The sequence below is a fragment of the Scophthalmus maximus genome, chromosome 4, assembly GCF_022379125.1.
Source record: "Scophthalmus maximus strain ysfricsl-2021 chromosome 4, ASM2237912v1, whole genome shotgun sequence".
NCBI lineage: Eukaryota > Metazoa > Chordata > Actinopteri > Pleuronectiformes > Scophthalmidae > Scophthalmus > Scophthalmus maximus.
This window is the reverse complement of record NC_061518.1, coordinates 15,848,655-15,873,470: the sequence shown is the minus strand read 5'-3', so window position 1 is coordinate 15,873,470 and position 24,816 is coordinate 15,848,655. Positions and strand designations below refer to the sequence as shown.

At 41.6% G+C, this 24,816-nt stretch overlaps 3 protein-coding genes across 6 annotated transcripts; 1 reads left to right on the top strand and 2 right to left on the bottom strand.

Moving 5' to 3' along the window:
- Positions 1-66: 66 nt before the first annotated feature.
- Positions 67-8,010, bottom strand: hnrnph3 (heterogeneous nuclear ribonucleoprotein H3 (2H9)). Of its 4 annotated transcripts, none has more exons than XM_035627426.1 (11): positions 7,879-8,010; positions 6,811-6,956; positions 5,592-5,747; positions 5,113-5,256; positions 3,957-4,095; positions 2,944-3,143; positions 2,357-2,452; positions 2,064-2,179; positions 1,594-1,729; positions 1,206-1,262; positions 67-1,108 (listed from the first exon to the last, which is right to left on the bottom strand). In XM_035627426.1, the coding sequence occupies exons 2-11, from the start codon at positions 6,896-6,898 to the stop codon at positions 1,026-1,028; spliced, it is 1,215 nt and encodes a 404-aa protein (XP_035483319.1). In that variant the 5' UTR covers positions 6,899-6,956; positions 7,879-8,010; the 3' UTR covers positions 67-1,025. The 4 variants fall into 4 exon arrangements, with proteins under 4 accessions (XP_035483319.1, XP_035483318.1, XP_035483321.1 ...); XM_035627425.1 differs by having other exon boundaries at positions 6,811-6,903; positions 7,879-7,981; XM_035627428.1 differs by lacking the exon at positions 6,811-6,956 and having other exon boundaries at positions 7,879-7,952.
- Positions 8,011-8,124: 114 nt separating this feature from the next.
- Positions 8,125-12,963, top strand: LOC118301828 (phenazine biosynthesis-like domain-containing protein 1). Its single transcript, XM_035627429.2, has 10 exons — positions 8,125-8,683; positions 8,973-9,072; positions 10,191-10,289; positions 10,630-10,739; positions 11,064-11,093; positions 11,239-11,327; positions 11,486-11,577; positions 11,694-11,777; positions 12,099-12,161; positions 12,406-12,963. The coding sequence occupies exons 1-10, from the start codon at positions 8,597-8,599 to the stop codon at positions 12,516-12,518; spliced, it is 867 nt and encodes a 288-aa protein (XP_035483322.1). The 5' UTR covers positions 8,125-8,596; the 3' UTR covers positions 12,519-12,963.
- On the bottom strand, positions 12,048-24,054 carry dna2 (DNA replication helicase/nuclease 2). Its single transcript, XM_035627415.2, has 26 exons — positions 23,779-24,054; positions 23,238-23,294; positions 22,079-22,964; positions 21,805-21,901; positions 21,481-21,630; positions 20,905-21,088; positions 20,298-20,446; positions 20,008-20,130; positions 19,620-19,866; positions 19,348-19,462; positions 18,986-19,142; positions 18,678-18,869; positions 18,249-18,491; positions 17,992-18,105; positions 17,653-17,762; positions 17,028-17,137; positions 16,762-16,890; positions 16,356-16,448; positions 16,029-16,222; positions 15,677-15,766; positions 15,205-15,418; positions 14,768-14,857; positions 14,466-14,651; positions 14,219-14,365; positions 12,411-14,098; positions 12,048-12,139 (listed from the first exon to the last, which is right to left on the bottom strand). The coding sequence occupies exons 1-25, from the start codon at positions 23,806-23,808 to the stop codon at positions 14,045-14,047; spliced, it is 4,161 nt and encodes a 1,386-aa protein (XP_035483308.2). The 5' UTR covers positions 23,809-24,054; the 3' UTR covers positions 12,048-12,139; positions 12,411-14,044.
- Positions 24,055-24,816: the final 762 nt, after the last annotated feature.

Below are 24,816 nucleotides of genomic sequence, written 5' to 3'. Positions count from 1 at the left end.
ATGTGCAATCAGATGTCTCCACAACAATAACAAATACCTTTGGTGACAGAGTAGGGAAGACAAACGGAGAATTAAATATAAAATTTATTAGGCAAAATGTACAACAGCTGTATAAGCTATCTTACAGCTCAAATATAGAGACTTTATTTTACTTCTACTCTTTGAGAGTGGAACGTAATATTCAACTTAGTTTACTTATTTAATGAACTGTGAAAACATTCATAAAAAACTGCCTCACATTTAGCAGACTTTTCAAAGCAGGAAAGCTAATCTGAAATCAGATTTTAAAAGTTCACAGGGGTTAAATGTTCTGCTGAAGATCAGTTATTACTGGAATCAACAACGATTTAAATGTGTTAAAAAGTAAAAATATCTGAATTCCTTACCTAGCGTTGTTTATTTTTTACGTTGCTTCTCTGCTCAGCCTCCTAGAGAGCATCATTCACCTCAACGTCTCATCAACGTCTGTCGCTCTTTTTCTTGTGTATCACACAAAACTCCAAGGCTGTTTAGTCTGAAGGTCCACCGCGCTGCTGCATCTCTACTGATGTATAGCTCTTGCCCACAAGTGAGATGTAACAAGTTGAATTAAAGTGCATCTCAATAAAGTCACTAAAAACTGTAACACTTTAAGTTACTGACTGTTCAATCCAATTCAGAAATTGGAAGAAAAAAAATAAACCGGTGTTTGATTGGTATAGAAAATGCATTTCATGAAAAACTATACTACAATATCCACTTGAAACAACGATCCATTTACCATGTTCAGCACCTACAACAGCTCCAACATTTGACATTGACGAGTTGCTCTGTTCTTCATATGCTTTTAGGAATGGTGTGATAATAGTGCTTCTTCTATTTGGTTTAGTACAGGTGAAGTTATACAACGACCACACAGCAATAATAATGGATTTAACCTAATAAACAAGTGAGTTTTCCTGCTTAGAAACTTTGGCCGAACAAATGTTGCCAAAAGAGATGTGAGACAAAACGCCAGGATGGACTGGAAGTGCAGGACGACTTCATCAGTATGAGCCTCGCAGCCCACTGCTCCTCAAGCCCCCACCCCCTCCTGAGTTACTGTAGTAACCACCGCCGCCGCCACGACCTGAAAGAGGTTTGCATAGATAGGTGAGTCTAAAAATGCAATAATGTCTCAAAAACAGAATGACTCAATGAAATGTTAAAAAACTAAGACAACTCACTGATTTCAGCTGCTCCACTGGCTGTCGAGTTGAGAAACAGCTCAATATAGCGATGCTCTGTGGAGAAAAAATCAGTTCTTTTTGTGAATTAAATCAAACTTTTGATTGTGCGATTACTTTACTTACAGCATTGTGTTTACTAAATGGTTTTAATAAATAACTACAAACATTAAAACCTGCCCGACTCAGTCAGCCAAGCTGTCAGTTTAACTGTAAAGCTTTCACATTTGTGCTGTTATTCTGCTTCAGCAGATAAAACAAAGCTTCTCTGCTACTGCTCAACGAGTCTTTTTGTGTCATGAACATTGCACAATGTGGCGTAAAAAAAGTGGTATCACCAGGACCCACACAAGTATAGATATGCCAAGGAGGAAAGAGGAGGACGTACGCATGTGGTTCTTGTCTTTGGACATGGCTGCCACAGCATCTTCGTGGGAGCGAAACTCCACATCTGCCTCTCCGGTTGACTTGCCGTTAGGAGCCACATCAATGTGGACCCTCAGTGGATTCAAAGGAGAGAAGAACTAAAGCCAAAAAGACGCACATAAATATATATATGAACAGGCAAACAGACAAACAAATTGTGTCCATCTGTCACGAAGGTTTTCAATGACAACCAACATTCAGGGTTTATTCAAATGTGGTAGCTAATGGGCTTCCAGAATAAGTGTCAGAAAACTGATGCATGGATTAACCCAACAATTCAAATGTCAACTAAACACGTGTCCATCACGGCACAATGAGCTTCCTAGCTGGTGATGGTTCAGACTGAAACGCCACCTGTGTAAGCAATCCAACGATCCCATTTTTTATTTATTCATGAATAACATATTTGATAATCTCTGTGTGTGTTCTTACCTTAGCAATGTCTCCCTCTGTGGCACGGAAAGGGAGGCCCCTCATATGGACAAAATGGCCGCTGTGAAAGCCTGAGCCACCATCAGCCTGAGCACCATAACCGTGGCCTCCCATCCCTGAGCCGAAAGACACAAACACACAGATTATCAATACCACCTCCACTGACAGTAGAGAGAAGTGATCTGATACAAGAATGACATAAATAACTTACTTTGGTTATTTATGCACTTTTATGTTATAAATAACCAAATTATCGGTCAGACTCTAGAAAGTAAATGGATTTTGGACTTTACCTCTTCCTCCCCTCTCTATTCTCCCTCGCTCATCAAACATGCCGTTGGCAAAACAGTAGTTGTTGAAACCATTGTAACTGTCAAAGCCGCCGTAACCTGGACAGAGGCGCCAACACAGAGCGACACAGGAAAACTCAGTGTAAATTAAGACACAGATAAAACATAACACAACTTATGTTGGGGTCATTGGATAGAAGAACTTCTGCAGGCTCAAAAAAAAGGAAAGAAATTTGACGCATGAACCCACCAGTCAACACGTCCACCATCAAAGTGAACCCTCAAGTGTCCGAATTTATTTATACTTCTTGCTGCATGATCTTGATTGCACTGTTTTGTTGATAAATAGTATAATTAAAAAGTATACATACGTATACAGAGTATAACCATTCCATTATATGAAAATCTACATTTAAGATAGGCCTGTGTACTTAGAAGTGATAAAATTAACAAAAACAAGGATTCCACCATCAGCAGTATTTGAAAACCCACACGGCTGCTACTAAGTTAAGTTCAAGGTTAATGTTTTTTCTTGCATGAATCTTATTCTGAGATGTTTTTTTTGTTCACTCCAGAAAAAAGTTGCTTACCTCCTCCATAACCTCCTCCGTTCCTCAATGTGTTCATCAGAGTCCCACCACGGTCAAGCCCGGGCCCAAAAAACGCACCCCTTGGGCCCCCCATCATGGGTCTATCATAGGGTCCTGGTCTCTGGCCTCCCATCCCCCGGCGGGGCAGCTCGTAGTAGGCTCTGATCTCATTGCGACTGCTTTTAAATATCTCTATATACCTGCAGTAGGAGAGGCCCGTTTGGTGTGGGGGGCAGAGGTTACGGGTTAAGATGTAGAAATGGCTCAGCTCAGGTTACATACAGAGATATGATTTACAGAAAGACGCACACGCACATAAAAAATATCTAAATAGTGGTCTATGTGGTATAAACTGGGGCTTTGAGTCTGAATTACTGAACCTCGACTGAATGTCATCATCAGCTGGGCTGAGGGCTGAACTTGATGTCTACACCAACCTCACCTCTTGTTACTTACAGGGGTTTCAGGTGTTGTACTGATTGTTCTAATGACTTAGCAGAGCAGAAATAAGTCTGATGCTTCAATGGCGGAGGGTGCCTTCACTGTTCCGTGCTATACTTTTACACTTAATCCCCTTTTCCACTGTAAATTATCTGTACGATACATGTATGAAATGATAAAAAGAAATTTCAACAAAATGATCCGAAATGTTGCGCTAACAAATTAAATAGTCCCAAGTCTTAAATGACAGTCTGTAAAATTGTCTATTGCGTGAAGATGATCAAACCACCTGAACTTCTAGATTAGATGCATGATCTTTCATCCCAATTTTCAACATGTCACCAAAATAACAAGACATAAACCAATTAGCATTTGAATAAATATTACACGTCCCACCCAATTAATTCAAAATTTTATTTCTTAACAATTATTTTAGCACAACAACCCATGCTTATCATTCAACCAACAGAACCCATCCCATTAATATCATAATAATTCTTCTATGACCACCCATTAAGAACTACAATAGAAGCCCAACCCAATCCAGCCCGTCCCTTTCCCGTCTGTCCCACCTGTGCCCTATTCTTTCCTTGTGTTTCCCCAGAGCCTTTTCTGCTATCTCCTTTGAGGCAAACTGCACGAAGGCTTCCCCTGTGCTCCGCCCCTGGTAGTCCACTGGCAGAGTAATCCCATTTGGCACGATTCTCAACCCTTCAACCCAAGCACACATAAATACATAGGTCGGTAGGTAGACTGATATGGGATAGATAGAACAACACCCACTGCATCACTGGAGCTTTCAAGGTTAATACAGAACAGCTATAGTATCTCACACAACTGCATTAGTAAGGGGGCATCTCAAGAGGACTAACGTTACACTTGTACAGTGGCCAGCAAGGGAATACAACTAATACTGGCCTGGAGTCAGCACACAGTAAGCCACAGAATTATAATGGAGGCAGAGATTTTTTTTAAATACACTACTGAATTTACAATAGCCAAATTATTATCTTTATTTGTGTAGTGACACAAACTAATAATTATTGACATTGAGCTGATAATCCTAGAAAGAGGCTGCCAGTTATCAGAATCCCAGTACTGACCCCAGATCAGTGTCAAAGGACTGTCTCCCTCAGCCAAACCAGCCCAGCCCGTCCTATCATTTAACACTCTGTAGGAGGCACGATATCTGGTGTATAGAACACAAACATGCTAAACTGTGTTGACACTAGCAAAAAGCAGATCAGGACAAATCAGTCAACACAGTATGACTTGTACTACAAGAACACATACATTAGGGCCTTCGGGCCATGACACATGCAGATGCAGTGTCCTGCCTGCCTCGGGGACAGATGTTTGTAAATAAGGTACATTAGGTTTATACATACCAATTTTTAAAATGAGCTAAATCGATAATGGGAAACGATGGTAAGTGTTGGCTGAACAGTGTTGATGTTTAGACAATGTTAATGTTGCAGAGAGCTTTTTTGGGGGCCGGTCCACTGTGTGGAGAGCACAGTGAAAGTGCAGTTGGCAGTATTCATGATATGATCAGTCGCATTTCCTAATCCCATGGTAGTGTTTAAAAAGGAACTGTAAATATAAAGATTATTGCTTTTGCTTAACTTTTGCACAAACATAAATTTGCCAAAAACTTCTAACCTCAGATCACCGTGTGTTGTGCAATATCAGTACAATTCAACAGAGTAATGAGATGTGTTCACGTACCTGAGAAGAACTGAACGATCTCCTCCTTGCTGCAGCCAAAGGGCAGACCTCGGAGTCTCAGCATGCAGCCACTGCAGCTGTCGTAGTCGGCAGGACCGCTACGTTTCAGCACCCAGTCCATTTCACTACGGTTTGACTTGAACACTGATTCAGATACAGACAGGTGGACACAGTACAACAATCACATGTCAAACTGAATGTCATCTGAAAGGACAATGCACATTTTGTATTAGATTATTATTCAAAGCTTATCACACACACATGAAAATATCTGAGTGACAGGGAAATCTGAACAGAAATTCTATGATAAAAAACTTTACAGGCACGGCAAATACAAAGGCATAATCGTCTTAACAGTGCATTGATAAGATGTTAGCAACAATGTCATTTTGCATTAATGTTACAACATGCATCAACTATTCAAAGAGAAAATCAGCAAAAAAGGAAAAAGTCTTTATATTCCTGTTTATGTTGCTCACCCTCAATGTATCGGTGTCCCATGTATTTACGGTCCTTGGCGAGAGCATCCTTGAAATCCTCTGCTGATTTCAGCTCAATAAACGCCTCTCCACTGGGACGGCCTTCTTTAGAGTAGGTGAAACACACTCCGTTTACCTTCCCAATGATGTCAGAGTCTGTAAATAAGAAAAGACCAATTTAAATTTCTTTCAAAGGAAGCCTACTCAGGAAGGAAACTCTCACAGTTAAGACTACAACTGGATCCTATCCAATTGTAGTCAGTTTGGAGTTCCAGAAAACAGAATCCAGTTTCTTGCCCGTCAGGTGAATTTTGAACCATCATGAGAGGTAACAGCTCAGAAAAAGTGGTGTAAAAAAGGCCATGCATCTATGCTCACATGTTGGAGAGTTGTTTTCCATCTATTCAAATGATGTGATTCAAAGCTGACTGCTCGCCTGTAATAGTATTTCTTGTGTGTTGTGTTTTACATTATTCTGCTGGCTACAGTTGTCTGCATTTTACTTGCTTGATTTGTGCTGTTTGTAACCTTCTTGTCTACCAAGTGCTTGTTGATTAGTAAGTAACTGTCATATGTTGCGTTTTGAACTTTCGTTCCAATTCTTGATAATCATTAATTGAAATCCTATCACACAATCGCCGTTGATGCAGGGATCAAAGGACCAAAGACACACACACACACACACACACACACACACACACACACACACACTCACACTCACACTCACACTCACACTCCTGTGATCTGGGATCTCCATATTTTTGTTTTTGTTGTGTGTGGTTGTGAATTCTCTCAGAATCTCATTCTCTCCTTTGAACTGCATCTAGCTAAACAGTCTTGACTCTAGAACTGGACTCTGCATCCCTCCTTTGTCTGCACTCTCACCTGAGCACAAATTTAGTGTCCTGATCCGACACGCTGAAGCGATTGTTGCCACACCTATTGATCCACAGTACACACTATCACACAGGTGGAGAACCCCTAAATGTTGCTGTGCATAACAACAAGAAGATATGTTGTAGGAGGGAGAGAGATAAGACTCTTGGACACTGTCAAAAATCAAATGTCAATGTCAGAGTTTTGTGTCCCTTTTCATTGCCATCGAAACTAAGAACCCTGAAGGAGCATGACGTATAACAACACTGAGCAAAATAGATTCAATTTCAGGCGTACGCTTACAAACACTCCTTCCTCATGCAGTGAAGATGTGTGTTCTCACCAGAGAAGAAGCTGGCCACCTCCTCCTGAGAGCAGGACCAGGGCAGTCCCCTGATCCGGACCACGTAACCGTCTTCGTTCACAGACATCCTCACTGTCACAGGGAGCACGACAGCAGCAGGACATTACATGACCGTGTCCGTGGACCTTTAACCCACAGCATCAGTAAATAATGATCTATACTTGCACTGACACCAGTCATTGTGGCACTGGTCACTGTGGAATACACACTAATAACACAACAATCCTGGACAGTAGATGTGGTTTTTACAGACTTCACAGTAACGAACGTGTGCATTTGCCTTTAATGATGACAGATGATATCATGAATATCGCTCACATGTGCTCTGTGTATGAACAAGAAGTTTATATTTGGGTTAGAAACAGCCAAACCGGTTTTGTTACTTCTTCGAACTGTCTGGAAGTGTTGGCCAAGCCAAGACGTTTCAAGTCAAACTCACCAGAACCCTCTCAGAACACACCCGTTCAACTCTCTACTTATTATATTATATCATATATTCTTTAGTCATTAGCTTGGTGATCTTTGACGTTCGCCACAGGAGAACATTTGTCCGCCTACGTGGTTGACGCTAACGTTTCCCTCCTGACAGCCCAACGAGCTAATGTTAGCTTAGCAACAGCAGTACTGTAGTGACTGTAGTGACTGTAGCAGCTAGCAGCAACCCAACGAGCTAATGTTAGCTTAGCAACAGCAGTACTGTAGTGACTGTAGCAGCTAGCAGCAGCTAGCAGCAACCCAACGAGCTAATGTTAGCTTAGCAACAGCAGTACTGTAGTGACTGTAGCAGCTAGCAGCAGCTAGCAGCAGCCCAACGAGCTAATGTTAGCTTAGCAACAGCAGTAATGTAGTGACTGTAGCAGCTTGTAGCAGCTAGCAGCAGCTAGCAGCAGCTAAGGCTAACGGTAGGACACCGACAGCGGTCAAACGAACGAGACAGAACTCGTTGACTTCCCCCAGCGGCCGTGCGCCGTCAGTGGGCACCGACACGTGGCCCCACACCAATGCGTGTCAGTAGCAAACTGTCGGTAAAGGGTGAAATGATCTCACGTTCGCTTCTCGTCGCCGGTCTCCGGCTCCTGTCCCGACTCCCAGGTGACACGAGCCCACAGAGTCAGTCAGAGCCGCTCAGGTGTGTTATCGCGAGACTTGGAGAAGAGGAGTGACGTTGATAAAGTTTGTCACTCGTAATAATGATATACCACTACCAATCATAATAATAACAACAACAACAACAATAATAATAGTATAGTAGAAAAATAAAATAAAAATATTTTGACCCACCTGTGATATATTCTACATTGCATTGATTATTGTATTTTTTTATTCATAGTCAGTGGTGGAGGAATTATTCAGATCTCTCAAGTAACAATAGCAACACCACAGTGTACCCAAACTATTTTCTGTCACAGTTCAAAGCTCCTGCATTTTAAGTAAAAGTACAAAGGTATTAGCATCAAAATATACTAGATGCCTGCTTGTCACATGTGTAATTACCAAGCTATAATTACAAAACCACAGTTATTCATCAGAGCTCCCATGTTATTGCCTGTACTCCACGTGTATCTATAAAACCCATGAACGACGCACCAAGCTTCTGGCAACAGGTTGAAGATCTGTCCGCCCTGACAGTGACAGGGTCACAGACAGGGTCTAAAGTCCATCGATGGTGGTGAGCTGCCAGTATCAACCCCCACACTGCTCACTGCCTCACTGGATACACTCGACTGTTTAAAGACTTTTTCATCTTTTTATTTTAATCCTGAACATGATCGAGATCCCAGTGTTTACGCTGGATGCCTTCACTAATTTACCATTCAAGGGAAACCCCGCTGCAGTATGTCCACTCGTGCAGGTGAGTAAGAATATTTAGGTAAATAGTTATGTCACTCTCGCCTTCTGCACTAAATGCATTTTGCTAGGTCAGTGACATATCCCACATACTCCTTGTATTGTTCACTGATTGATCTTTTTCAAGTTGCATTTGTCGACAAAGTTATAGTTGTAGCAGTTGCTCGCCTGTCATAGTCTAAAGCATCCCAATATCTAATCTACCCCTCTATCTATACTGTATGAATGTGCTGCAGTGATATAATGTTCACATGAAAAATATTTACGTGTGTGTACTGAATGTGTTTTAACAGGAGCTGAATGATGATTTGTATCAGAAGATAGCTGCAGAGATAAACCTGTCAGAAACAGCTTTCATCACCAGGCTCAACCCCAGTGACAGTTTCAGTTCAGGTCAGATCTGTTCACTACATTTAATTAAACCAACTCTTTATCATATACTGTATGGCCTTCTTGTCATTGGGGCTGTTTGAAAGGGGATACTACTGTTACAAGCAATTCAGTGTATCTTGGTAAATATTCCTCTATAAATCACTGCATCTGGAATGAAAACAAAATTAGTTTTACCCTCAGTGGGTGCTTATTATTTATGACTTTACTTCAGGATCCATTTGGAAAATGCGGGTGCACTGATGAAAGAAAGACACTTTAAATTGATAGCATTCTTAAGCATCACTTTTAATAGTCATGTAAATGACTGCAGTAACAGAGCAGTTATAGACCGCAAAGGTAGCATGACATGGTTAAATATATACTGAATGCAGATGAAAGGACACAGCTGTGAGCCTCAGTGCACTTTACAAAGGTCAATTTGCTGTTGTGTGTTCTTGTGTGTGCACAAACTGAAACAGGTAACGCTGTAAAACATACAGATAGGACGAACATTGCTTTTGAATGGGACAAACAATGACAGTTAAAAATGCAGTGTGCAGTCAAAAAATTCATACCACATACCAACTATGTACTACATACTAGTTACAGTATACTGTTTTAGCAGTTAATATACAAACGTCGATCAAACTGCAACTTTGGAAAGCTAGTCCCATTAAATGTGACAAAGACATCAAATCTCCACCAACCACAATTTATTATTAGGAATTTTCCAGTTGAGCAGCCCTTTCATTTCCTCTATGCATTGCATTGTTGGAAAAAGTGCACATTCCTGCCTAAACTGCATTTTATTTTGTCACTTTTCTAGTGTGAACACAGTACAAACTCAAAACCTACTTATGGATTAATACGCAGTGTGGAATTAATACACGGCTTCAGTGACATTTTGGTTGCTGCTTGAACAGATTAATGCTACACCACTACATTCAGCTTCACATGAGAAATGATCTATACATATACATTTCCATATGGGCAGAGGGTTGGCTAAATTTAAAGCAAAGCAGATTCTGATAACTGTGATTAATAAGGTTTGGTCTCTGTTGACATTTACATATAGAGGAGACACGTCAAAGTGCTGTTTGTGATAAAGCACACATCTTAAAATGTGATGTGATTAACAGGATCAAGGTTCCGTCTCCGATGGTTTACACCAACCACTGAAGTGAATCTGTGTGGTCACGCTACGCTGGCCTCTGCAGCAGTGCTGTTTCAGCACAAGGGTAAGACAGAGCAAACACACACACACAGACATGAACACCAAGGTCAATCAAGGACAGTACATCAGTCAGGTAATGCATTGGCAGGATGGCGCACAAGACAAAAATGAACTCATGAAGTTGAATATAATCATACTTATTTGACAGGCAGGCATTTTGAAGTTACACTATTAAATGTCGTTATTCCAAGTAAAACACAATGCAACTTAATACACGAAAGAGTTAAGGATTTTTTTTTAGCCAGGATGCCCACATTAGTCAGTTACATATAAACACTTCAGTAAATCTAGTTAATCAACTAGACTGAGTATAATATTCTATAATTTTATGCTACATCTGTTAGAAAATGTGAACCCTGTACTGGTGTTTGAGACCAAGAGTGGAGATCTGGCCGTCACCAAGCAGGGGGAAGGGTACATCATGGACTTTCCCCTCAACCCACCCACCCAGGAGGTACAGTAGTGTACAGTATTTGGTCAAATTAACACATCAGGACAATGTCGCAGAAGAAGCTGACATCTACAACTGTGGAAGTGCTAGAAATAAAACAATACGGGGACGGAAATTAACTGTGAACAAAAAGTAATTAAAACAGACAAACCCACAACACTATGATATAATACGGCATCACTATTAAGAAAAAACAACTTTTGTGTATCTCCAGCACGGTAGTGCAACATACTGTAGAGCTGGAGCTGGATTAGCAGAGATCATTAAAAAAAATAATAATAACAATATGATAAAATGCTATAAATGTGACATTTTTTCCCACTTCAGGATCCCAGTGAGTTCAGAGACATCATCCAGGTCAGTAAGATGGATCTTACAGACACCTCCTCACTCTGCGAGTGAATGTTACACAGCACTGACTCCTGCTTTACTGTACACACGATGAGCACATCGGTACAAGCAGCTTTTACACTCCCTCTCTGCTTCCGCATGTGTGATACAGGCAGCAGTTGGAAAACATGCAGTCAAGGATGTTTATCTGAGCGCCAACACTAAGAAACTGATGGTTCGACTGGCTGACAGCTGTGACAGGTTACACTCAGACACCAACCCCAGCTGGAACACTGGTCACACATTCACCTGCCCAGAACCAACCAGACATTGGGCCACTGACCTTTCACACATATGTCTATCTGTGTGGAGGCTCAGTTTCCTAAGTGAATATACACTGCATTGTGTGTTGCCTCCAGGTCAGTGCTCACCAGTCTGAAAGTGGACCCTGTCGCTCTTCAGAGCAGTGAGAGGAGTGGAAGAGTCAAAGGACTGATTCTCACCATGAAAGGTATCAAAAATAAAATAGATCATTGCGTTAGACCTGGGGGATGTTACTGGACAAACTTATGACTTGTTGGATCAGACCACACATAAAAATGCAAATATGTGTGTGTCGGCCAATAGGGTCTCCAGACTGCCAGCCGGGATACGACTTCTACTCCAGATATTTTGCTCCATGGAATGGAATCCCCGAGGATCCCGTTACTGGTAAGTCGACTATTTCAACTGGTAAATCTGTTACTTCTACACCTCCATTCCTGCATGTTCACTCACATACAGGCTTCTTTTGGATGGAGGTTGTATTTTTTTCCTTTCTGAAAACATGTTAGTGAGGGAAAAAAAGCCTTTAAATCTTAGATTACTTTGTCATTATTATGCAGTTCAAAGACAAATAAGAACTCAAAGATGTTTGTCACTTGTGCACTTTATTGCAGTGAAGTTATTAATTGTTCATTGTGGTTCTTTGTAAAGGTTTACCTAGAAAATTTGGGTATCACTTTCTGGTCTTATGTGCTTCTGTCTTTGCAGGTTCTGCCCACACTGTCCTAGGTAGCTACTGGTCTGAGAAACTGGGAAAGAAGAAAATGCTGGGTAATTAATTTATCACTTTTACTCAGATTTAAGTGTTAAATCTGTTCAATAAAACAAAATGAAGATCAGGTAAAGAACTTAACAGAAGTAATGTGTAAGGAATAAGGAATTCTACAAAACTAAAGTATTATACTAACTATTTAAAAATGTATAATTTAGTTGATGGGTGGTGTTTCCTACTGTTAATTGTTCACCACATTGACCGTCAGGTTATCTTCTGTTGTGTGTGTGTGTGTGTGTATAGCTTACCAGTGCTCTGGTCGAGGTGGTGAGCTGGAACTGGAAGTGAGAGACGATGGAAGAATCAACATAGCTGGACAAACTGTCACTGTGCTGCAGGGAACAATCAGACTCTAGTCACACAGGCAATGAATTAGTAGCTTTATTAAAAATAATAATTAATTAGATAAAAAATAAAATGAAGGCAAACTAGACAAGTCCAGACAATGATGAAACATCACTAAGCTAACCAAGAAACCACACACATAGATTCTATTATTTATTCACACAACACCAAAAATCACAATATTAGACAAAAACCAAACATGTAAAATCAGAGGATGTGTTGGAGGTACAACTCACCCGTGGTATAATCACAGTTAGTCTGGTCATCAGGATGTTATCTTAAACATCCTGCTCACAGTTAGCTGACAAACAAAAATGAATCATTTAAATTGTGATTTTCCAGACAAAAGCCCTTGAGTTTAACGATTATGAAACCCCGTAGTGTCGTCTAATAATTCAGTGTGTGTGCAGCTTTAGATCTGTGTGCAAAGGAATAGAAATAAATGATTTAAATGCCTGGTTTCATGTATTTTCTGTTACTGACAATATGACGCCATATATTAATGAAATAATGTTTTAGAGCAGTTTGTCATTTCAATGTCTTTGCTGTAGCGCGTTCACAGATTATAATGGATTTCAAGTATGTATGGTGTCTAGTGATCTACAGTTTATCCACAAAAATAATAAAAAGTTATATACTGCCGTCTTTACCTCATTTATACAAAATCTACCCGAATCTTAAGATGGAAAACCCGATAGTGATTTATGATGGAAAGTAATTCTGGTTATATTAATTTTGGGATGTAGCTTAACTTTTTAGACTGCAGTTCGGTTGACAGACAGTAATTTATGAGCTTATCTGGCTGTTATCGCTCAGTGAAAATAACTAAAGTCAAGTACCAATTTGGTCTCCCTATTCACATTGCTGATGACTTTCTGTGCTGCACTGTGAAAGTCAAATATTTTCAGTGTATCAATTGAGGTATTTGATCAACAATATATCTGACTATATGAATAGTGAAAAGCCTTCAGTTGATGCTTGGTACCATAATCAATCAGAGACTCAGTTCAACATGTAGTTTTGTGTGCAACTAGTTCTGCAGATCACACTGTCTGCCATTTAACTCATCAACACTAACAATAGAGCCACAGCCTTCAAGGTTAAGTCTCTAGATCCACCCTACGAGGTCCTCTTACTTTTTCCACCTCAGCTAGTTTGAATATTTTTACAAAAGTACAAGAGACAATATATGTACAAGTTCTTGGTATAATAAAGGCTGATGTAAAATTATTCTATTATAAAACTTGTGGCTCAGACGCAGTGTTTGCTTCAAAGCTGACTTTCTTTTTAAAGAGAACTACTGTGGTCAGTGGATAAGTGTCCATTGTATCTCTAGTTGCACAGCAACAACTACATTTTGAATTGTTGACAACTTACACCTCTATGAAAGGTATTCAAAGCTCATTGTGTATGTGTGATCAAAGCATCTAACAGATCACACAAGCTTTTACAGACTGGTCCTCAATTGTTGCCCCGTCTGCTCCCCTGTGAGACAGGCAGTTGAGCTGCCTCACCATTGTGGCCTTAAGGCCTCCTGTCACAGGTGCATGCTGGGCAAGGCATTGTGAGCAGCTGAAGGGAGTTGAATAATGTGAAGCATGGGTTAAGGAAAAAAACTCAACACAATACATGACAAATTTGTTTGGAACGTCAATATTTCATCTTATTTGTGATGATAATGAATGTTCCATGATCAATTTCTAAAGGATATCATGTTCTCTTGCTGAAGGTGGTTGAGCAGCTTCTCCACAGGTGCATAACGTCGTAGTGTTGTGGCAGAGCCCACCATCAGCAGTTTGTGCTTGGCCCTGGTAATGGCAACATTCAGCCTACGCCAGTCCTTCAACAGCTCTCCTAACTGAGAACGTGGGGGGGGGGGGTCAGGAAGGGTTTTCACCCATTTGTTCATTCATAATGAGACAGTCAAACAAGGGGAATTGGAAAAGGGAAACACTTACTTTTCCTTCCTCTGCAGTGCTCCTGACAAAAGATAGCACAATTACACCTTTGTCTCGTCCTTGGTATTTGTCTACCGTGTTCACCTCCACACCAGTGAAGGCAGAGGACTGTAGCAGAGCAGAGATACACTTCAACTGCTGTCTGTAGGGAGCGATTACACCGATATCACTGGGCTTACACCCTGCCTGAAAAGAAAGTAAACAACACGTCAAGTTAGCATGCATTACACTTTTTGACTTCTACTCATGCAATTGTATCGACTAATTATTATGCCATAAATGGAGAATCGAGCCGATTATACCTTAATAAGCAGTGAGAGCAACTTGTGTACGAGGGCAGCCTCGGTGTGGTTGCTTACACCTCCCTGCTCCACCGACTCCAGCGCCGGCACCTGGAGGAAGCAGAGAAACAAGATGAAGACCTGGACATTTAATGCACAGCATGAAAAGCACAGCCCTGTTTGACATTGACAACTTTCTCTAACAGTTATGGCAGCTGCTTTACTTTCCACCAAAGAGGGAAACTACTTGAGCCTAGATGTAAATGTTGCATTATATGCATTGCTTTTAGTTTACAAACTTCACACGGCTATGGCAGTTTCAGACAACCACCACCTTGACCTTCATTCAAACAATTGAACCATTGAAACAATAAAGCCTTTCAACTTAAATGGACTCATTTTTTTTATCTCAACACAAAAAAGACAACAGCTTGAAGTTTTCTGTATGTTCGGCCAACCATTGAGCAGTCCAGGAAGCAAACAGGGTTTCTAGGTGCCAACGAGGCCTGTATCCATGCCAGCTCATGTTGGTGATGAGTCTGAGAGTGCGAGCTTAGCTCCGACTGGACAGACAGCAGAAAAGGCAGGGTGAGTAGGGCGGAGGCCGTCCTCTCTGATCCACACTCCAGGCGGCCCTCATACATCAGGGAGTTACTGAGAGACATTATCTGCCTGGAAAAAGTAAAGAGTAAAGACCATTTATCATGGAGTGGGGATACTTCATTTGTATGAACTCAACACTAAAGTAAATGTAATAAATTTTCTCTGCAGTGCTAAAGCAACGCAGAACAGTTCATATTACTCCTGAACTCAACTGAAAAAAACATCAGTTAATTGTTGTGAAAGAGCCATTTGAATGGTTTTAAGGATTGTGATAAATATGACCAAGACCACAGACACATACAGTATTATCCGTTTACGTAGCCTCACCTGTTCATCCGGTACTGCACATTGAGTTGGACGACTGCGTCACTATGGAGCTCTAGTCGCTTGAATAGACTTTCGTCCATCCCAAGCGACCTGGAGAAAAAAGGAAAAAAAATGAACAAACTCAAAACTGATCTTTCCGTAGACATTCTTTAAACTTTCCATTATTTACAAAACTGAACCCAACACATTCCCTTCATGTTGAATCTTCACTTTTAAATGAATCACTTAAACTTGAAGACTGACAGCATCTCATGTTTTACCCTCATGAAGACGAACAACTTACAATATGTGCAAGTTTTTCCATTTTCCTTTACTAGCACAAAATACACAACAACATACACACTGACTTTACCTAGCTTCCTGGTTTTGCACTATTGGCGGAAGTTGTTGGTGATCTCCAACCAGGACAAATCTCTTGGCGTAGAACAGGGGTCCCAGACAGATCGGCTGACTGATCTGTGACGCCTCGTCTACGATGCAGAAATCAAACCGCCGACGAGTGAAAATGGGATGCTTGATGCCCATGCAGGTGGTTCCCACTACCAACTAAAATAAATTTAAGGTGGGGGTTGGTATTGAATAGTCAAACATTTACTCATTTTAGTCAAGTCAAGCCATTTGCATTGTTTAGTGCATTTAACTTGTGAACTTGTGAATATTCCAAAAACTAAATCTTCACCTCCTTGTTATAAAGCTGCTCCAACTCTGAGGGGGTGTGAACTCCCGTCTTCCTGACACTTTCCTCTGTGTAAGGCAGAATATCTGGATGAACCTGGAGCAGGTGGAAGACGACAGGAGAGAAATCAGAGATAGAGAGATATTTTAATTAAAAAATATATATATATATATACTGATTATTATAACACACAAATGCTATAATTTTGATATATTATTGTATAACTACAATACTATTTAATAATGACATTTTCATGCAAAATACCATGCCAGTTAAACACTTTTTTAAACAGCAGATATATCCACAAAATGACACGGTTTACATTTACTGTTATGAGACAATTTATGGAAGTGAAGGCGGATTTACTGTACACACTGAGAAACAGAAATCAAAATCAACTCCAGCACACCTTCTGCCCCTGCCCCAGACGCAGAAATCCAACCCGGAAACGCTTCAGTTTCAGCAGGATGTTGTCAACGGCAGAGTGGGTGTAGCTGGTCAGCAACACGCTGAACCCACAAGCATGTAGGATGCGAACCTGAGTGAAAGAGTGAGGAAGCAACAGAAACAGCAGAGGGCGCAACTTGAGAGAAGAGCTCTGGTTTTATAAGAAGTAGATCGTGCTGATTTATGGTTTGATAAGTTAGAGTTTACAGCCGATGTTTAGGAGTTTACCAGGGTGCAGACGGTCGTGGTTTTGCCAGTGCCAGGCATGCCAACAATCAATGTGTAGTCTTTAGATAGCAACACCTTCTTCATGGCCTGCTTCTGGGGCTTGTTGAGACCTGAACAAACACACCCAAATGCACAAGTTGACCCAGCGTGCAGTAAGGAGGAAACGGTTAAGATGCATAATTTGAGTGATTTCAAAATAGGTGAAAGTTAGATGGTTGGTCTGTTTAACTATGTATATAATGGAAATCAAGGTTTTTCACTGTTACCTACTCTCCTACACATTGTTCTGCTGCTGCATGTGTCACGTGTCTGCAGACTCAGACTCTATTCGTCCACTGCATATAATAAGACAATAGGCCAAAAGACTCCTCTGTATTTATGTCAGTTGTTGTGCTCATTATAATTGCTGCCACCATCCTCTTGCTCATTTCTATTTATGCAAATTGTACATGGGCACATTGCATTTACTCAAATACAAAGCAGAAGATAGATTCTGTGTGTGTGTGTGTGTGTGTGTGTGTGTGTGTGTGTGTGTGTGTGTGTGTGTGGAAAAAATAATAACAATAAAGCAACAATACAAATGAATATAGATAAGGACATAGACCGAACATAGAAGCTTTCACACCTTTGAGGATGTTGGCCACGGTGTCCTTGGCCTCTCTGGGCAGAACTGAACTGAGGTTGGAGATAAACTCCGGAGGATGAAGGTCAACGACCAGCTCCCTCAGACGATCACTGTTAAAACAGAAGACGTGTCTTGAACAACAACTTTGAACTTTCCTAGGAAACAGTCAGAGGGGCTATCACACACAACATGAAAGATGTGTATTATAGTGTGTCAACAATGGCAAATTTCTTAAAGATTGGCACTTCGGCACAGCAGATAAGCCTGTTTTACCATTAGCTTCTTGCTAGGCTATCATTGCTTTAGTAACACCATAACTTTTGATTCTACTGTACCGACCTGTCCTGACAGTTCTCCATCAGTCTGGAGAGATTGGTGAGGTGAGTACTGAGGCCCACCACACCTTCATCGCCGTCCAAACGAAACAACACGCCAGTGAACTTTGACAAGTCTCTGTAAAACACATTAAACAACAAAACAGTTGTAAATAAAGTATGTGACTTCAACTGAGCAGCTGTCGAAAGAAAAGTCCAAACACTTAAATGTCTGTGGGTTTAAATGCTCCAGATGGCCGCGATATGAAGACTTGTTCTCACCTGTCCAGAGTACAGCTGATCAGTGTCCTGCTGACCTCACACAGGTATCCTGTTGCCAGGCCAACAAGACGGCCTTCCTGGTCGCTAACAACGATGCGATCCCTGCTGGCCAAACCACAGCTGGCCACACCTTGCTGTGGCACGACACCAATTCTCTGGAAGCGATGGAGGAAAACTCCTCCAGACTGGGCAGTCACTGTGCCACTGAGCTGCAGATTCCCCACACAGCTCCCATTCTTCTCACTACAAACACATGTCAGAGTTTGCTGAATTCAAGATATTTAGATATTGTGATTAAAGGAAATCCTATTAGTGGAGCTGGTTTAATACATATGTGTTTCTGTCTAATAGTGGATTTGCTGTTTCACAAAAGGAGCTGATTTAAACAATGAGTGTTAATGTTTATACAGTACGTCTAAGGCTTCTCACCTCTCCTCAACTGTCTGAAGCCACACGCGCTTTCGGCCATTCTTGGCCTCCATGGTGGCTGCCTCGAGGCAACAGAGCAGCAGCCAGTGGGAAAAATAGCTCAGATGAGGTTGAGTCAGGTGACCCGTCTCCTGCTGCAGGAAATCACGCACAACACCCTCGCTGACGTCTGCAGAGCTGCTATCCACCACTCTGGATGAGAAGGGGGGGTGAAGAAAAGGAATCCCCATTGCCGGGCTGATTAGTTTCTTAAAGACTCTAATGCTTGTGGTTTCCATGGCTACAAAATGTGCTTTTAACAGGTTTACCTCTCATATAACGCACAGTTTCTCCTTTGAGGACAATACTGGCAGGTTTGTCTGTCTGTCAGGATTTCAGGAAGTCTGGACAAATGGCTCTGCTTCGCTTCTTTGTCCACACAGTGGTGAATGTGATGAACCAACGTGTTCCTCAACTTCAGCAGCTCTGACAAACAGAGAGTTTTAATGTTAAAGCTGATGGAGGAGAAGCTGCTGCGAAAGAGTTTACAAGGACAGGACTTGCCATGTGGTCGGATTAACAATTTACACAATTTAGTTGAAACATAACATCGCCAAGATTTTGCAAAAAAGATTGTAAAATGATTGTTCACAACTTCACTGTTGGCAAAGCACATGTGTATATACTGTACCTCTGTAGTCCATGTGACTGGGCACTACAGGGTGCAGGTTGCCAGTCTTGAGGTAAAGCAGGAGGCCAGCTTCAGGATTGTACCTCTCCATGGTCATCATAGTATACAGAATCACCTTGACATGTCGAAACACATTTTAAAACCAAAATTGAGAGTCAGGTGACCTGATAAAATTTACTATATTAATATATAAAGCTAATAAAAAGCTATATTTCTCCAGACCCCACTGCATGTCCACATCTACCCAGCTGAACACACTGTGTTCCACCAACCTGACTACGATGCTCTATCGAGTTTGACTCTTTTCCAGTTTTCAGCTCCAAGGGCAACGTCTTCTCTTCTGAGTTTCTGTGATTGCTGTTCCGAGGTCTTTGGATCCGAACGCGTGCCGTCACATCAATTTTCCCTTTCAGACCAAATCTTGGTGACCACACGTTCTCTTCTATATCTGCAAGCTCTGTAACCGTGACAACGGTTGCGGAGTCCCGATCCCTGCTTGGGGCTCTGCTGCTGCTAGGGCTGGAGTCGGGGAGACAGTTGACAAATCCTTATTCACATACACTCAAGTGTGATTAAACTTTGTAAAAATATCCTCAACATCACAAGTCTCAACTCTGTCAGCATTTAGATACAAAAATGTGTGTGTGTGTACATATATACATTTTGAGACTGATGGCTTTTGGTGTTGGGGAGCCGAGGTATTCCTTTGCCCAATGCACCAGTGAGGGCAGATACTCATGCACTTCCTGCTTCATCTCCTCCTGACTTACACCCAAACTGTACCTGCAGACACATGGACAAAAGACAAATGTGAAGGGGACAAACAACCAGCAAACGTGATAAAAAATGTCAACATTGAAGTTCTTTGTTATTGGGTCCTTATCATCTTTACTGCTTTGTTGAAGCACTTCTTTCTGAACAGGTCTGCAGGGTGTATTTTCACCACTTACATGTCTCCCAGGTACTGAGGACAGTTCAGCGTCTGCTCTGCCAGCTTAGACAGAGTCTCCAAAGAGAAATCTTTGGCTGTAGCTGCTCTCTGAAAGACTTCATGGACCATTGTGCCATTCAGCATCTGCTTTGAGCCACCGTCAAAACTCTGCATCATCAGAGGGTAAAAATGAAAGCATTGTGTTATAGGGGAGTGCATACAGTCACTATGCAGACTGGTGGACCCCCTTAGTATGTAGAATTTATTGTTGGGCCACAGCATTGCATTATCATTTATGTATTTAGTTTATTATTGATGTAAACAAACTACTTCTAGTACAACACCACTCACCAAACTTAACATATCACTTCTAACACACTTAGATTTAAAATTATTCGAGTGCCTTAACTTCATGATGTTTTGTAGTCAAAGTAAAGGCCTTGGTGGTGATATCATGAATATGAGGCAACTGCAGTGTACCATCAATTTCAAGATAAAATGGGAAATTTTAGAAAAATACACCTTAATCAACTAACCTTAGCAATTACACGTAGATCCAGAAGAAAATGAGCACATGATCATAAAACATGGATTAATCTTTATCATTATATTCTAAAGCTTTTTACCTTAAACATATCACCCAGTACTGCACGCCTCATGCAGCGGATGGAGTTTGAGATGCTGGTACCTGAGATCAGGCTGTCAGGCAGCAGAACCAAGAAGCCCTGCTCCCTGTCCACTAACCAGGAGCCACCATAAGAGCTGCCCTCCAGGTGCACCACATCACCACAACAAACAGGCGTCATCTCCCTTGAAACACCCCCCCAAAATAAAACCATTATAAACAACAGACAAGAGACACATACTCGAATAATGAAGAGCTACAAGTACATCCACATATCAAATGCAGTCACAAATGGTCAGTTTATCACACAGATGAAGAACATGTAAATTCATCTGACCAAGATATATTTTATGCATTATTTTTTCTTCTTCTTCCCATGATTAAAAGTATGAAAAGTTGATACATTGTGAGATAACTGGCATTTAATATTTGCTCTTAAAAATATTGAAACTGAAAAGTCAGCGCAAAATGTTTTCATCTTGTCTGTACTGTATCTGGGAAGTGCGATGAAAAATGCGATTATAAAATTAAGAATTTAATAATAGTGGCAACAGCGCAGATATCCTAACAGCATTACCATCCGTCTTTCAGCAGACACGTCTCAGTTGGATGTAGAGATTTGTGGCATGAGATGGTGAGAGTTTTGAGACCAGGCCTCTCCTCCACATCCAGGACCCAGTAGCGGTTGTTAACGCCACCAGAGAGGATCACATTGTCTGGAACCTTACTGTGAGGACAGAGAGGACCATTATCATGAGATGTCCTCATTGTTTAGTTTTACATGTAGCGAGCAGCTGGCCAGTCGCAAACTCACTCTGGCTTTTGTCATAATAACACAGAAAGTGTTACCGCTCACTCTGCGGTAACACCTCCAGCCAGTGTGTGTTCATGCGGTTCTCACCGGGATTTCTTGGATTTATTCTCTGTGACAAGACCTTCGTTATCATCCATATGCTCTGCAAACCAGCTCTCATCCAGCCTTTCTTCAATAGGACACGCTGATGCCATCCCAGATGGAAAATTAAAAGTTAGCAGGGACATGGGTATGAGTTAGAGCTGTGTTTGTATCCTTTGACACTCAATACAGTAATTTGAGATTTGATAATGTCGAAATACAATTAATTGTGAAATCACAAAGTTACACAGCATGTCGTGACAGCATGTTTTAACAGTACCTCCAGCTTGCTCTTGATCGGACGGTGGCACTTTGTCTCTATTCGACCTTGTCATGGCGGTTCTTGTAGCCTCTGTCTGGTTTAGGTCAGCCTCTCCCTGCGGTGCAGGTGAGATCATTTGTGCACTGGGCTTGTGCACATTAGAAGTAAGCTTGTGAGAATCCTGATCCAGACGAATGTGCAGGTTTCTATTGATTTTCACTTCACCCACTTTCTGCTCCGTGATCACAGTAAATTCAGAATCTTTCTCAACTTTGTCCCAATGTATTCTGTGCCCCTCAGACCTCAGTGACGCTGTTGTGTTTCTGCTGTCATTGAAGACCATTTCGGCACCACGGCTGTGACCCTTTGACCTCTCAGGCTGACCCTCTGACTGGTCAAGGGAGAAACGAGGCTCCTTCTCAAGGCCGATCACAGATCTTGTTACTTTCTGGTCGCTACCTGTGGGGGTGACCACCGTTCTTGCTCTCTTGGCATCGTGCGACTCTTCAGGGGGGCTGAAGAGTCTTTTTATGGAGCCACAACATCTTTCTTCCCTCTTTCTTCTCCGTACACTCTGCCCTTTGCAGTGGGGACTGAGACCAGTGGAGGACAGCTGGTCGTTATTTGCCAGGATCGCCGCCGCTCTGCTGGGCAGGGGGCTCAGTCGACCTGCCTCTCTGGAGGGAGAGGAGGAGGCAATCCTGATCTGACTGTTGGGGGTCTCTGGAACAGAGAGGAGAAGATCTGGCGAGGAGGGCAGGAGGTTATCAAGGTCCCCAAGGATGCACCTCTTTAAGGGGGAGTGGAGTCTGAATGGAGCGGTTTCACCATCTTTGATCTGAGGTTCAGTCTTGGCAAATGCAGCAGTGCCAGTGATGGATATCTTATTTGAAAGTGACTCTTCCTAAAAGCAACACAGTTAAATTAGTGTTTCAATAGAAAACTTATAGCACTAATAAATCATTAATGCACAGCAATTTTCTCATGTCAGAGCACAGCAATAATGTATCACAAAAGAATAGAAACAAATTAAAGAAAAAGATGCTAAACTACAAAAGCAAAAGAAAAAACATAAGCCCCCGTCCCTAACTCGTATACACATTACAGAAAGTTACATTTGTTTTTCCTAGAAGAAATTAGGAAAAGAACTAAAAGAAAAAACTGAAATTGTATTAACCTTTTGGTTTTCAGAGGAGAAGAAGGATGAGATGTTCTTCTGGCCTCCAAGAGTTACCTGACAGGAACCACAGAAGCACAAATATACCAACATTGCATGGTTACCATTTGTTTGCTGTACAACATGACGGCACATTAAAAACATTTTACATCTCACACTGTAAAAACACAACCCAATGAAGCGCTCATCGGTGGAAGATCAGCTCCATTGGAAGAGTGGGAGCTCCTGCATTTGCTGCTTTTCTTTTGTCTTAAAAGACAGCAAGTGCAATTCTCTTCGGCTCTTGCGATAAGCATTACATTTCAGAAGAGTTTCGGATTTTAGTAGCAGTTGCGTTACTTTAAATCAATTTTTAACCATGTGTCACTGGTGCGATGCTTTCACAATAATACACCAGTGTCATAGAGCTTTTAGAATACTTGTACTTGGGATACATTAAGTACATGTCCCAGAAAATACTTCGGCAGTGTGATGCAGGTGTCTGGGTGCTGCTCGCACTCCGGACCAGCCTCTGCACCGATGACTGACGTCACGTGCTCACCTTGGCTCTCCTCAGCTTGGTCCTGTTCATGCTGACTCTGATTGGACCACAGCCAGCTGTGTGTTTGTTACTAACGATGTGTGTTCTTCGCTAACGTTCCTCGGCTACATCCTACGAGAAGACGCAATGTTTCATTGTGATCGACCCTCCGACCTCCGTTTCCGTTAAATCCACCGGAGTGTTTCGACTCTTGTGCTCATCGTCTCCACCGTCGACCCGACGCCTCCGTCGGTGTGTGTGTGAGCTGTTCAAAGAACCGGCGCGCCAAATTTTTTGGGGGGGCTTCGCTTAACGGAAATGACATCAGTTTGCATTTCCGCTAAAAACTTTTTTTTTTTTAGAATCAACTTTATTAACAAGACAAAAACATTACAATTCAAGAAAAGCGCAGGGAGTATCGGAGACAAATAATTGAAAACAAATAAGCTCCGACGACAAGATGGCTGGTAGTCTGTTCAATAGTAGCTCACCGTACCAGGAATTTTAAAATGAGTTATGTAGGTTTAATCAGCATGTATTTTAATATTGTTGAAATAAAGTGTTTTGAGATTGTTAATATTTGTTTCCCTGCAGAGCACCAGTTGTCCATTTGCTGCTCTTGATGTAGGATTATTTTCGTGGTATGATTATTGTTTTTTTGAGGGTTTTCCTTTTTCCTGTCTAGTCCTCCTTGGCAAGTGAGCCAATATATGGTATTACCCTTGGGCGCGGCCTAGTTTTCTGTTTGCTTCCCCCACTAACGATAACATTGCGCACGTTGAACTCTGCCAGGCAGTCAGGATAGGCTTAAAGTGTGGCGTGGTTCATTTGTTTGCAGTGAAAGTAATCACATGTAAACTTTGGTTTGTCAAACTCACAAGATGTGTAAGACTTGATGCTTATCGTGTGTACTGTGTGCAGTGTAACTGACCCCTGCCTTATTGCTGATGGCTGGGGAGTCAACAGTGGGGATGTTAAAGTGGTTGAGTTTAAATCATAAAACAGAACTTGTGTAATGAAAAACTCGATTGTCATTTTCTGATGCTAATGAAATGTGGT